The sequence below is a fragment of the Scophthalmus maximus genome, chromosome 13 (assembly GCF_022379125.1).
Source record: "Scophthalmus maximus strain ysfricsl-2021 chromosome 13, ASM2237912v1, whole genome shotgun sequence".
Classification (NCBI taxonomy): domain Eukaryota; kingdom Metazoa; phylum Chordata; class Actinopteri; order Pleuronectiformes; family Scophthalmidae; genus Scophthalmus; species Scophthalmus maximus.
This window is the reverse complement of record NC_061527.1, coordinates 14,928,352-14,941,678: the sequence shown is the minus strand read 5'-3', so window position 1 is coordinate 14,941,678 and position 13,327 is coordinate 14,928,352. Positions and strand designations below refer to the sequence as shown.

The 13,327-nt window shown below is 43.3% G+C and overlaps 1 protein-coding gene and 1 long non-coding RNA gene across 5 annotated transcripts in view; one reads left to right on the top strand and one right to left on the bottom strand.

Moving 5' to 3' along the window:
- The window catches only part of tle5 (TLE family member 5, transcriptional modulator), a 34,178-nt gene extending 30,536 nt beyond the window's left edge, over positions 1-3,642 (top strand). For 2 of the 4 annotated variants that reach the window (XM_035648444.2, XM_035648442.2), the window contains one exon: positions 243-3,642. In XM_035648444.2, the coding sequence (XP_035504337.1) occupies positions 243-467 (225 nt within the window). In that variant the 3' untranslated portion in view covers positions 468-3,642. Of the gene's footprint in view, positions 1-239 lie in introns of all 4 variants that reach the window. The other 2 variants (XM_035648443.2, XM_035648441.2) reach the window with 1 other exon arrangement.
- A 1,803-nt stretch (positions 3,643-5,445) lies between these two features.
- Positions 5,446-8,226, bottom strand: LOC118318617. The gene is made up of 3 exons (XR_007032047.1): positions 7,933-8,226; positions 6,255-6,434; positions 5,446-5,499 (listed from the first exon to the last, which is right to left on the bottom strand). It is a non-coding gene; the product is annotated as an uncharacterized LOC118318617 (long non-coding RNA).
- Positions 8,227-13,327: the final 5,101 nt, after the last annotated feature.

The window sequence follows — 13,327 nt, the reverse complement described above, 5'->3', positions numbered from 1 at the left end:
TGTGTGCGCTGCAGATTGTATCTTAGCTGTGATATATGCATTCCATCTGTCCTATTGTGCGTGAGCCCTTAGTGCCGTGCCTCAGGCATTATATATTAAACACCAGTTGTGATGTATATTAGGGTCTGCGCATTGTCGATTCTGTGTATCCTACAGTGTCTGTGTTTTGCTCTGATTTGTGTGCTGTTGCTGTATCCGTCCTGCTGTGTCTAAGTTGTGTCTGCTTGTCTTCCATGCAGCAGCAGCTCCAGGCTCACCAGCTGTCTCAGCTCCAGGGTCTGGCCCTGCCCATGACCCCCCTGCCTCTGGGCCTGAGCCAGCCGACCCTCCCCGCTGTCACCACCTCCTCCGGTCTCTTCTCCCTCTCCTCCCTGCTGGCCTCCCAAGCCCAGTTGGCCAAGGAGGAGAAGGCGTCACGCGAAGGAGTCGACAGCCACCGCGAGGAGGACGGAGACAAGTCTGATTAGATGGTTTCCCCATTCAGCTCTGTTTTTATCCAGAGACCTGAATCCTGAGATCCAAGCCCCCTTGGGCTACAGTCGCTCTCCTGGTCTCCCTCTATCTGACATTAGCTAACGTTGGCTTTAATCCTATCACCATTTACCATACCTGCTTCAGTGTCTCTCCCTCTCGCTTTTCTTCAAAAACTCGCTTTTTATATATATATATATATATATATATATATATATATATACACACATATATGATTAAACTTAGTTTCTGTGTACAATTCTCTTAAATCAGGACTGCTTTCTATTTCTGTTGCTTCCTGCCGTCCTGTTGCTCTGTCATGTTTAGTTTCAGGTTTGTTTTCCTCCATGCCTCTCTTCCTGTCTCTCTCCCCCATCTCTTGCCTCTGTTCTAAGGGGGGCTTCGACAGGACTGTTAGACAGGACTGATCTGTGAGACTGAACACACAGTCTTGCACTTGTCAAAACAGGCTAAATGTTAAACAAAGGGGTTCTTTGGCAAGCTGTAAAAGTTGTCGCGCACATCACAGGATTCCCCTACAAACTCACTCTCCTGAGATAAGGTCTCTCAGAGTTCAGAAGTGTTGATTTCCTTCTCTCTTTTTTTGGTAGTTCAGATTGCATGCATTCATTCAAAGCTAAAATTGGCGGTGAGTTTAAATGGTGGATTGTTTGAATATCACCCTAATGCCGGAGTTAAGAGAGAAAAATACCCCTGCTGTTTTGTTTTCTATAGCTACACTCACATTATAACCAAAAACTGCTGCCTTTGGAGCACAATTGTTATAATAAGAGACCTCCAGACCCACTACAGAATTTGTGTATAATCCTAAATTTATAAGGAGAAAGGAAAAGCACCTCGCCTGACCCTGCGAGCTACGTCAGATAAATCCACCCAGCACCGTAAAAGGCCACTTTTTTTTTCTTTTTTAAAACCAGACTTTAAACAGAGCTGAGGTACCAACAACAACAAAACAGAAAACAGAGAAGCCATCTGACTCGTGCACCCTCCCTCCACCTTTTTCATCTTTAATGTGCACTAATATTAGAGCAGAGGCTGCGGAGAGGGAGAACGTGCATGTTGTGTGTTTGACAGCAGAGGGCAGCGTGTGTCTTTGAAGAACCGCCCTCGACGGGTTCAGGCTTGAGCAAAACAAACCGAGGACAGGACGGGGTAGAAGCCGTGTCACTGGGAAATGGTTTATTTATCCACAGTGAGTGTACAAACTTAATATACAGAGACTAGACTCTGCATGCTGTCGGTCCCGGTCTCTATCATGATCCAGTTCTTGAGGAGAAGTCTTTGGTCTTTTTATTTCTCTGTCCCCACACTCAGATGGAGAGTGTTTCCCTCTGTAAATTCAAATTCGTACGTTTTGATTCACTGCGAACACACAGGTCTGCCACGTGTTTGACTCGCACGTCATTATACAGGTGATTTAACATCTTAATATGACAACACTGAGTGGGGAATCTGCAGGATCCAACTTATTTACGTCAATATGGATCAGACAGAAGAAGCAGTGAAATCTCCTGCTTCTCTGATTAGTCAAACCTCCCCCCGGCCCTACAAGCCTTGCTCACCTGCCTCCATGTTTTCCGTGACTCACTTACTCCGTCTGATTAGACCTGTCGTCGGCGGGGAGTTGGTTGAAGTCTCTGCACGTAACCGCTGCCATTTTATTTCAGTATCATGACTCTGTAAACTTAACGGTTCCCTCGGTGGCTAAAACACAGACCAGACAGTAGGTTTAGTGTTCGTCACAGAGACGCTGCCGGTCCACAAAGATGATCCGAGTCCCTGCGAGTCGAGTGGAGACCTGATTGTGTGATTGTTGATTTCAAGACAGCCTGTGCATGAAGTTATGTTTTATACAAACACAGACACACACTTTGTTAGCCTCCCCTTTCTGTTTTAATGGCTTCTCAGTGTGACTGAATATGAGTGAGTTTGATTGTGAAATAAAAAAAATGATTTCTGGATTAAAGAAGAAGCACATTTTATTGTTGTAGTCGAGACATTTGCTCACAAATTGTCGAGTTTGATAATTTGGCGGTGGAAATTCAGGAATTAAAAAAAGTACAGTTTCATAAAAAAGGGGGGGAATTCAGAATGAAACCTTTTGTCTGAAAGTTTTGACGGTCGGGGATATTTTGCGACGCCCACGTCGTACTTATGTGAACACGGTGTGTGTATCAACAGTTGTGCGGGTTTCGTCGTCTGTGATGAAAACTGCAGAGATGAAATGCATCGCTGTTCTTACTACAAACGTCAACATGCTACTCTGCTTGTGAATTAAGCTTGCGGCGCATCATCCTCCCATCTAGCCACATACTGTATGTATCCAGCTACATACTGTACTTGTAGTGATATGCAGAGCATGTAGATGAAGTGACAAACACAAGTGCATGTCTGCAGGGGAACTGAAATTGATTCCTTTCTAGTGGAGACATTATTTTTTTTTTTGAAAGAATGTTGTTCCAGATTTTCTGCGATCAATGCACTTGTTTCATTTGTTCTTTCTTTTTTTATCTTTGTTTTTAAATATTAATCGATATGAACTAGAAACCAGAATTACAAAGCTGACGCTATAAACATACAAATGAAAAATCTATGTATTTGTTAAAGTAGTTGGGGGTGTTGGCCTCTGTATACAGTTATACATAGAAAGCTTTATGTGTATATGGCTGCATCTTCTCTTGTCTGTCCTGGATGATTCTTGTGCTATTGTGTTACAAAACTGACGTGACACCAGGGGGAAACTGCAGTACGTTGACCTTTCGCCCTTTGACTCCTCTCCTCCTCTCTGACCCTGCCCCCCCTCCTAATCCACCGCCCCACCTCATCCCTTTTACTCCCGCGCCACATCCCACCCTCCCAACTTTTTGCCCCCATAGCGTGAAGCATTGTAAGCGTTTTGAGCTTTGTAAAGGTCTTTTTTAAATACTTATTTTGTGTATAATGTAAAACCTGAAAGTGTGTACTTTGGCAAAAAAAAAAAAAAATGTTTTGTGTCTGAAACCATAGCTTCATTTAAACAAATAAACAACAAACTACAAAAAAAGAAACTGTAAAAAAAATTACAACAAACATTTACTATAAATAATATGAAATGTTCTGCAGTAAAGAAGGACTTCTTGTGCCTTACAAATAAAGTCAATCAAATCAGAAGAATCTGTTCTCCTCTTCTTTTACTAAGGTGTGAGACGTCGCTTTGAGTGTAAATCTTTGGAGGCGATGCCTCTGTGGTTGGAAAGCTTTTACTTCATAATCACATTTGATTTCCTGTTGCAGTTTCCTTTTTTAATTTCTCCATTTAGACACAGATTCCTGCACGCTGGCTTCACGTCACTGTGGTTACTGCAGGACGTCTGGTGAACTTCATGAGGTCGACAGTCCAAACACGAGGTCCAGGTCACAGGTGAGGTTCCAGTTCATCTCATCACAGTATGAAAATCAACTTGCAGCGATCGAAGTTGCAGATGCCTCATGATCCATTACAGTAAACTTAACTCTGCCTTTAATTTTGTTAAAGTGAATATAGTAATGTAAATGTCAGAAGAAACTTAACAACAGTCCAACATCTTGATTTTAGACTTGGCCACATTAAGTGATTTGCGGATCTTCTTGTGTCGGTATCACAAGATTATGGATCGCCTCAGAGGCAAGAAATTCTTATACAATAACCCCATACCTGCTTGTGTTTTCTAGATTGTCACTGTTGAAAGTGATAAAAGAAATGCTTTGGCAGCATTTTGTAAGTTGCTGTGGAGTAGAAGAAAGGGAACATTTATTATACTTTAAATCAAAAACATACCACCAATAGATTGTTGCCCTCCTTGTCTAATGTACAAGTCATCTCCTGTCGCTGCCGAACTTCCATTTGCAAGATCCACTTTTGCTTGTTTGAACAGTTCTGTGTTGTTTTTTGTCCCAATCAAATTGACCAGGATTTTAATTATATATATATATATATATTTGCATCTGAATATAAATCTAGGTTGTACAACATGAATAAATAAGTTCCGTCCCCTAAATTGGATCATCTTGGCTAAGATGACTTGATTTTGTCCAACTGACAGGAGGGACGGCGTCCCGCTGCCCGAGGGTTCCTGTAGTTCACCGCAGGTCCACCAGGAGGAAGTGTTGATTTACATTTAGCAGCCACTGCACTCTGAGGTGAAACCAGCAGGTAACTGCCCTGGGATGTTCTCACAGTGTTTGGGATGTCAGTCCACATTCTGTTCCCTCGTCTGCCGTGAGGAAGGTTCTATCTCGTCTGTGCCGCGCGTTCTCACGGTTCTCGTGACGACTCTGAGACGGTGGATCACGGCTTGTTTGGCACCTGTGTAATTTTCATTGAGACACTCTGTCTATTAGTTCTGAGACATACCTTGGTGTGTTGAAGAGCTGTTCCCATTTACAAACACACACACACACACACACACACACAGGCAGATGGATGCACATCAGCATTGGATGTTTGGTTGGTTTTCCTGCTTGTGTGTGTGTGTGTGTGTGTGTGTGTGTGTGTGTGTGTGTGTGTGTGTGTGTGTGTGTGTGTGTGTGTGTGTGTGTGTGTGTGTGTGTGTGTGTGTGTGTGTGTGTGTGTGTGTGTGTGTGTGTGTGTGTGTGTGTGTGTGTGTGTGTGTGTGTGTGTGTGTTTAGAGAGAGCAAAGAGAAAGGCTTGGGAAGCCTCCAGTTCCTGTGGTTGCAGCCCCCTCCTCCCTCCCTCCTCCCTACAGACAGCTCTGGATCTGACACTTAAATAAATATGAAAGTGCCCTATTTTTCCTCTTTCTGTCAGAGGATTCACACACTCCTCACAAGCAGCGACACAGAAGTAGCAGCAGCAGCAAAGGTTTCTCTCCCATCCAGTTCTTCTCTCTCTCTCTCTCTCTCTCTCTCTCTCTCTCTCTCTCTCTCTCTCTCTCTCTCTCTCATCAGAGCCTCTGGTGCCACCATCACACTCACCTTGTTAAACGAGTGGCTCCTTACCGGACGACACCGCTCACGGTCCATGTTTTTCTAACAGTCAACAAATCCAGTGAAAAGACAAAAAACTGATGAATAATTGATCCTATCAATAATTTTTATGATGAAGCTGATTCTGTGCCATCGAGTTTTATTTTTGCTATCGCCACTGTGCTGCTGCTGCTCAACTTTTTAAAAGTGTTTTTGTTTTGAGGCAAATTTAAAACATTCATGTTTTCTCTAAGATTATATCTGATAGAGCGATGGTTGTCTTGGGTCAACAGTGTTGTCAACTATAATCATTTTTATGTGTTGTGTTTCCATGTGTGTTTTATTCAGTTGGAATTTATTTCCTTTGGCTTTGTAATCACCATTGATTGATCAGAAGGGAGAAATGCACTGGACTTTGTGATCATAATCCGGCCCTCATCCTTCTGGAGTCAGGACCAAGATGAATCCAACAGGTCACTTGTGAAACATCAAATATCTTTAAAATTTGAAACAATAGAATCAAATCTCAATATTAATATTCAGCTATTGCAAGTTTACTTCTTCCTTTCTTTCTTTTTTCAACTGATGTTTTGTATTACTACTATGCCCTCTGCTGCTGCAGGCAAACTTCCTCATAGTGGGACTAATAAAGACAATCTTAGCTTATCTGATGTGATCTTAATGAAGCACCTCCCGTGGGCTAGATGCAGACAGTCAACCTGTGAGTGTATTCTTCTCGGTGCCCTTCACTCCTCTCACCTGAGAGCGACGCTGTCACTTAATATCTGTGATGCTGCTGTTCAATACGAAGGCCTCACCTCCTCCGCCCGAGCATCCACATGTATCATCGTCACTCGTCGTCACTCCCCCACCGTGCCGAGCTTGATTCCTCCATGTCGGCGGTGACGAGTTCAAAGCGGCGGATGTCAGCGCTGTACATTCTCTCCAGTTGTACGATGATCTGTTCCATGTGAGGAGGCAGGTGAACTTTTCAACATCTGTAATGATCACAAGAGTTTGGGAACCGCTGCTTTTTTAAAGACACAAGACTGTTGAAAAACGCATGTGCACTGTGTACACAGCTCTGAGAGGAATGTAGTAGCAGGGGGCTGTGTGTGTGTGTGTGTGTGTGTGTGTGTGTGTGTGTGTGTGTGTGTGTGTGTGTGTGTGTGTGTGTGTGTGTGTGTGTGTGTGTGTGTGTGTGTGTGTGTGTGTGTGTGTGTGTGTGTGTGTGTGTGTGTGTGTGTGTGTGTGTGTGTGTGTGTGTGTGTGTGTGTGTGTGTGTGTGTGTGTGCGTGTGTGCGTGTGTGTGTGTGATGATGAGTCTGAGAAGAGAGAGACAGAGAGCAAGAAGCGTCTTGATTAATCATGATTAACTCATTCAGAGCCCACTCGTCTTTTCACTCTCGCTGCCTCGCTCCCTCTCTCCTTTATGGCTTGATTACGGAGATGTAGTCTATCTCTCATTACCCCCTCCTTCTCCTCCACCCCTCACTCTTTTTCTCATCTTTTCTCTCTCTCTCCATCCGTAGCCCGCCCCCCACGAACCCCCCCTGCCTGCGCCGGTTTATTCATCCGTCCCCGGGAGAGGAGGCTGTCAATCTCAGTCTGCCGCCTCTCCATCCTCCAACCTGCCGCGTGGCCCTTCATCCATCCATCCATCCGTCCCTCCATCCATCTACATCTCTTATCCATCACTGTCACCCTTTCCCCCCCCCCCGCTCTCTTTCGTCCTCTTCTCTCAGTTTCACTCGTCCCTGCCACTTTGAGACTCTCACACATAAATGTTCCCTCAGTCTCTGTTCAAAGGCTTCCTCTATTTATCTTCATTCCCTCTCTTCTTCTTGTTTTCCTGCATTCGGTGTGATCTGTCGCTCCTCGTGTGTGTCTGTGTCTGTCAGGCACACTCACGAAAATGGAGAAGTGAATACACAAATTTTACTTTACTTTACTTCCTCTCTCTCTCTCTCTCTCTCTCTCGGCCTCAGCTGGAGGAGCAGTCAGTCGTCGGCACAGCTTTGTCTATTACAGATGCCTCCAGAGATGCACCATGGGAAACTGTCTCTTGGCCCGCTTCTCTAATTTTGTCTTCTCCCTTTGCTGTGTGTGTGTGTGTGTGTGTGTGTGTGTGTGTGTGTGTGTGTGTGTGTGTGTGTGTGTGTGTGTGTGTGTGTGTGTGTGTGTGTGTGTGTGTGTGTGTGTGTGTGTGTGTGTGTGTGTGTGTGTGTGTGTGTGTGTGTGTGGAAACAGTGAGAGAGATGAGAACTATTCCAACACTAATGGAGTCTCTCTCCTTCACTGACCTTCTCTCTGATACTTGAATCTTTTTTAATTTCACTCTAACCATCTCTCTCCTCCTCTAGTTCTCCACTCTCCTCCTTGCTCATTTTTTAAATACACATTTCTCCCACTCCTCCTTTTTACTTTTGTCTCTCCTCTCCCGTCCCTTCCTCATGTTTGACTCACAACTGCTCTCGCCTCGTCTCCATTACTCACCGTCTGTCTCTGTCGCTCGTCTCTGCCCCCGAGTCTCTTTTGTTCTACTGACGATTGACTTCGCCTCTCTTCAATTGATGCCTAATATATTTTTTTCTCTTTTACTATCTGTCCTGGGCAACATTTCCCGGCTGATAAATGTATCAGCACTTTCTCTCCTCCCACCGACTGCTTCTTGGGAACAGATGAGCAGTTAAAGTATGTGAAGGAAGAGTTTGAGACATTTGGAGGAATACACGTCATCATTTTTCTTTCTGAGAGAACAATGGGAATATTGACACATATTGAGCTTAGCTCAGCATAGAGACAGAAAACAGCGGGATGCAGCCTATTCCTTCAAAATTCAAAGATAACAGCAGATCTAATGCCAAATTTTGGTTTGTACCTGGTTTTTGAACATAAACAATTGAAACAATATCCTGAACAATCCTATCCTCCTCTCAGCACTTCTTCTGATACCTCTACTGTATATCTCTAATGTATACCTCTAGTGTATACCTCTAATGTATATCTCTAGTGTATACCTCTTCTGTATATCTCTAGTGTATACCTCTTCTGTATATCTCTACTGCATACCTCTAGTGTATATCTCTAATATATACCTCTAGTGTATACCTCTACTGTATATCTCTAATGTATACCTCTAATGTATACCTCTAGTGTATACCTCTAATGTATATCTCTACTGTATATCTCTAATGTATACCTCTAATGTATACCTCTACTGTATATCTCTAATGTATACCTCTAATGTATACCTCTAGTGTATACCTCTAATGTATATCTCTAGTGTATACCTCTTCTGTATATCTCTACTGTATACCTCTAGTGTATACCTCTAATGTATATCTCTAGTGTATACCTCTTCTGTATATCTCTACTGTATATCTCTACTGTATACCTCTAATGTATATCTCTACTGTATACCTCTACTGTATATCTCTAATGTATACCTCTAGTGTATACCTCTAATGTATATCTCTACTGTATACCTCTAATGTATATCTCTTCTGTATATCTCTACTGTATACCTCTTCTGTATATCTCTACTGTATACCTCTACTGTATACCTCTAATGTATACCTCTACTGTATATCTCTAATGTATACCTCTAATGTATATCTCTACTGTATACCTCTACTGTATATCTCTACTGTATACCTCTTCTGTATATCTCTACTGTATATCTCTACTGTATACCTCTACTGTAGATCTCTAATGTATACCTCTACTGTATACCTCTACTGTATATCTCTAATGTATACCTCTACTGTATACCTCTACTGTATATCTCTAATGTATACCTCTAATGTATATCTCTACTGCATACCTCTACTGTATATCTCTACTGTATACCTCTTCTGTATATCTCTACTGTATACCTCTACTGTATACCTCTACTGTATATCTCTTCTGTATACCTCTACTGTATACCTCTACTCTATATCTCTACTGTATATCTCTTCTGTATACCTCTACTGTATACCTCTACTGTGTATCTCTTCTGTATACCTCTACTTTATACCTCTACTGTATATCTCTACTGTATATCTCTACTGTATATCTCTTCTGTATACCTCTACTTTATACCTCTTCTGTATACCTCTACTTTATACCTCTACTGTATATCTCTACTGTATATCTCTACTGTATACCTCTACTTTATACCTCTTCTGTATACCTCTACTTTATACCTCTACTGTATATCTCTACTGTATATCTCTACTGTATATCTCTTCTGTATACCTCTACTTTATACCTCTTCTGTATACCTCTACTTTATACCTCTACTGTATATCTCTACTGTATACCTCTACTGTATATCTCTACTGTATATCTCTACTGTATACCTCTTCTGTATACCTCTACTTTATACCTCTTCTGTATACCTCTACTTTATACCTCTACTGTATATCTCTACTGTATACCTCTACTGTATATCTCTACTGTATATCTCCTGCTTCCATGTACCCACCGTACCACCAGTGTTCAAAGACGAAGACGTCGAGCACCTTTAATGGACACTGATATAAATCTTTTCATCTCATTCTTGGAACTAAGACAAATACACTAATTTCCCTAATGTTGAAGTATTCCTGTAATCTGTTCAGGACGGATCCTCTGGATTCATGTCACTGTTTACTAATAACAGATGAACAAATATCCTTTGCTACCCTGTGTCCTCTTTTTCTTCTTGTCTGATTGCCCCCCCCCTCTCTCTCTCTCTCTCTCCCTCCCCTTCTCTATTGTCTCTCTACCCCCACTGGTAATGTTCAGTGCAGAGCCCTCCCGTGTGGTTAGTGGGCTGTTACCCAGCTGCCTCTGATACTTCCTGCCTGTCACTTCCAATACCAGTGACAACACGCCTAACACACACACACACACACACACACACACACACCTTGTATTTTACAGACACACCATCAGGAACATTATTTTGTCACCTGTCCAACAGATATGAACACATACTCATTTATTTCACACACACACACACACACACACACACACACACACACACACACACACATACAGACATTCAAAGACAAAGACACACCCTCAGCTGCAGATGAAACACACACTTATTGGTGCCACTTGAACACACACTGGCAGTCATACATGTTTATATGAGAATGTGAACATACGTGTGTACATATGCCTTTACACACACACACACAAACACACAAACACACACACACACACACACACACACACACACACTGGCACAGCAGTGGAGTAGACTCCCCATTGCTTAAAGCCAAATTTATTTAGCATTCTCTCTCTCTCTCTCTCTCTCTCTCTCTCTCTCTCTCTCTCTCTCTCTCTCTCTCTCTCTCTCATCAGCTCTATTAGTAGCTCGCCTCACTGCTCCTCCTCTTCCTCCTCCTCCTCCTCCTCCTCCTCCTCGTCTCCTGCTGGCAGAGGAGAAACAGGGTTTCTTCCTCTATCCTCTGTCGCTCTCATCTTTCTCCTACTCCCTTCACATTTCTCTCTAACCCTCTCTCTTTCTCTGTTTGTTTTCTTATTCAGGACCTTTCTTGGTTGACATATTCCACAGTTTGTCTGAAACGATTTACGTTCAAACACATGAACAGGCTACGACCACGTGGGCTGTGTATTGACAAAAAACAACAACAATCAGTCTATTTCCCAATCACTTTGCTGAGGTTGTGGTGATAATTTATGAAGAGCATGAGGTGTGGCTGAACGCTCCATAATCAATCTGGACTTGTTTTTGTCAAGGTAAAAACATGTTTTCAAATTGCTACTATTGATAACTGGGATTTGTGAAGAAAAACACAGGATTTTTTTTAAATTAAAAATTATATTTATATATATAATTTTTTCCCACGTGCAGTGATATCTGGTCAAGTGTCAACATCATAACTTCCCATTTACATACTATCAAGTTCGACAACAAATCAGGTTTTTTTTTTTCCAGTTTTTCGTGATCTATGAGCTCATTGGTCAAAGGTCGTCATTTTAAGCTGACATCTAATAACCATAAGTTGGGGGGAAAAAATCAAGCACAGAGGAGGGAGGTATGAATGACGGTAGCCATGGAACAAAAGAACACAAATCAGCATCTTACCACTGTTAACGTGAAGCGGAGGCCGCGACAGGACGGGCCTCTCGTCTCTTCTCTATCTGCTGCTGTGGCTGAGCACAGTTAGAGGTCGTACCAAAAAGACCCCTGGACCCAAGTGGAAATCACAGATTGTTATTGCTCTCTATCACTATTAGATACCTTGATTCCTGCTGATGGTCACACGAGGCTCTGTGAGCAGAGGGCCCTGTTTCCCGGGGGCCCTGCAGAGCGGAGAGGACTCGCTGTCGTGCTGCCAGAACCCAAACTGAAGATTAACAACCAGAGATCATTGGGGCTCAGCGAGGAGGTTAATCAGAATAAAACCGTTTCAGTGTTTTCTAATCGCCTCGGAAACTCTCGTTAAATGATTTGATTTCTGGATTTTGCATCTTTCATTGATTCATTGATTCTCAAATTTATGTCTTTTTGCACTGCCGGTCTTTTCCTCGCCTCGTTTTTTTCTCGCCTGCCTTGAATTTTGTTTTCATTCCTCTGTAAATTGAATCTATAAATCTGCGTCTGCAACTCCAACTAATTCATTGTTGTTTGGTTAATTGTTCTCTCCAGCAGCAGCAGCAGCAGCAGCAGCAGCAGCAGCAGCAGCAGCAGCACATTGCCATCATCAAGCTGTAAGCAACATGAACTGAGGGGATAAGTACACAGCAGAAGGACAAAAAAAAAAACCTGTGCAAATTAGCAGCTGAAACACAGATTGCACAACAATGACCTGCTCTTCTCGCTGATGGATCGACAGATCAGTGTTGTTGGCATGTTGTGTGATGTGCGTCAGCAGTTCACGGGTTCACGACCGGGCCGGCGTGGTCGGCGACTGCAGCCTCGCACCCCGGGCCGACCGAGATCCCATGTGCCCCGGCTCCGTCCAGTTGAGACTGTTGTTTCAGGAAAGCACTTTCATCCTGATCCTCATCACTAATTCATCCGCTTACGACTTCCATCCATCAGCGCTAGCTCGAGTATGAAAACACCTCAGGCTATCTTGCTACATTAGGGGCCTGGCCTCCTCGTCACGCCATGAAATCCACTCCGCCTATTTCCTTTTTCTCAGATAAAAAGAAAGGAAAAAAACTCCCGTATCTCTCTTTGACTTTTTTTCTTCTCTTCAGCCACATCTGTGTTTTCATCCCCTGATGTTCTCTGTCGTTTCTCCTCTTTTCTTTCGTTCATCTCTCTTCCCTGAAAGCACATACTACACCATATTATGCCAATGACAAGATGATGGTCTGCTCGTTGTTGGGTTCATAAACACAGTAGCTAAACAATGTTACGTCCTCTCAAACCCGCCGCTTCACAAATGTGTTTCTTGCCGACACGTGCTTCCGGATTCAAACGTTTTTCTCCTCCTGTTTTTCACGTTGTAAATCTATTCGACTCTTCTCCTGCAGCGTTACAAACCGTCCGAACTGCTCCTCATACAGCGGAAGGCACTTCGAATCTTTTCCCTTTTTTTCCAGCAACGGTCTGTGAGAAACTTTCACCGTCTTTTGAACGACTTCCTAAATACACGGTTGTCAGGCTGTGAGCTGTTCGATTTGCTCAATTGCTGGAATGCAGATTTTGATCTGGTGTTTTCAGCTGCCATCTGTGACATGCTGCTCAGTGTCAGCTCGCCAGCCCACATATCCCAGCAGGTCAATTTGTGTCTGTCCGCACTGGTCTTTATCCACGCCAGCGCCGAGGCTCCCGGGACGGCTGACCTGTCTGGCCGGTTGCGGTTGGTTGACGCCCCTTTTTGTTCAGACTGAAATCTGTCAACAACTTTTGGATGGATTGTGATCAGACGTGCTCAGA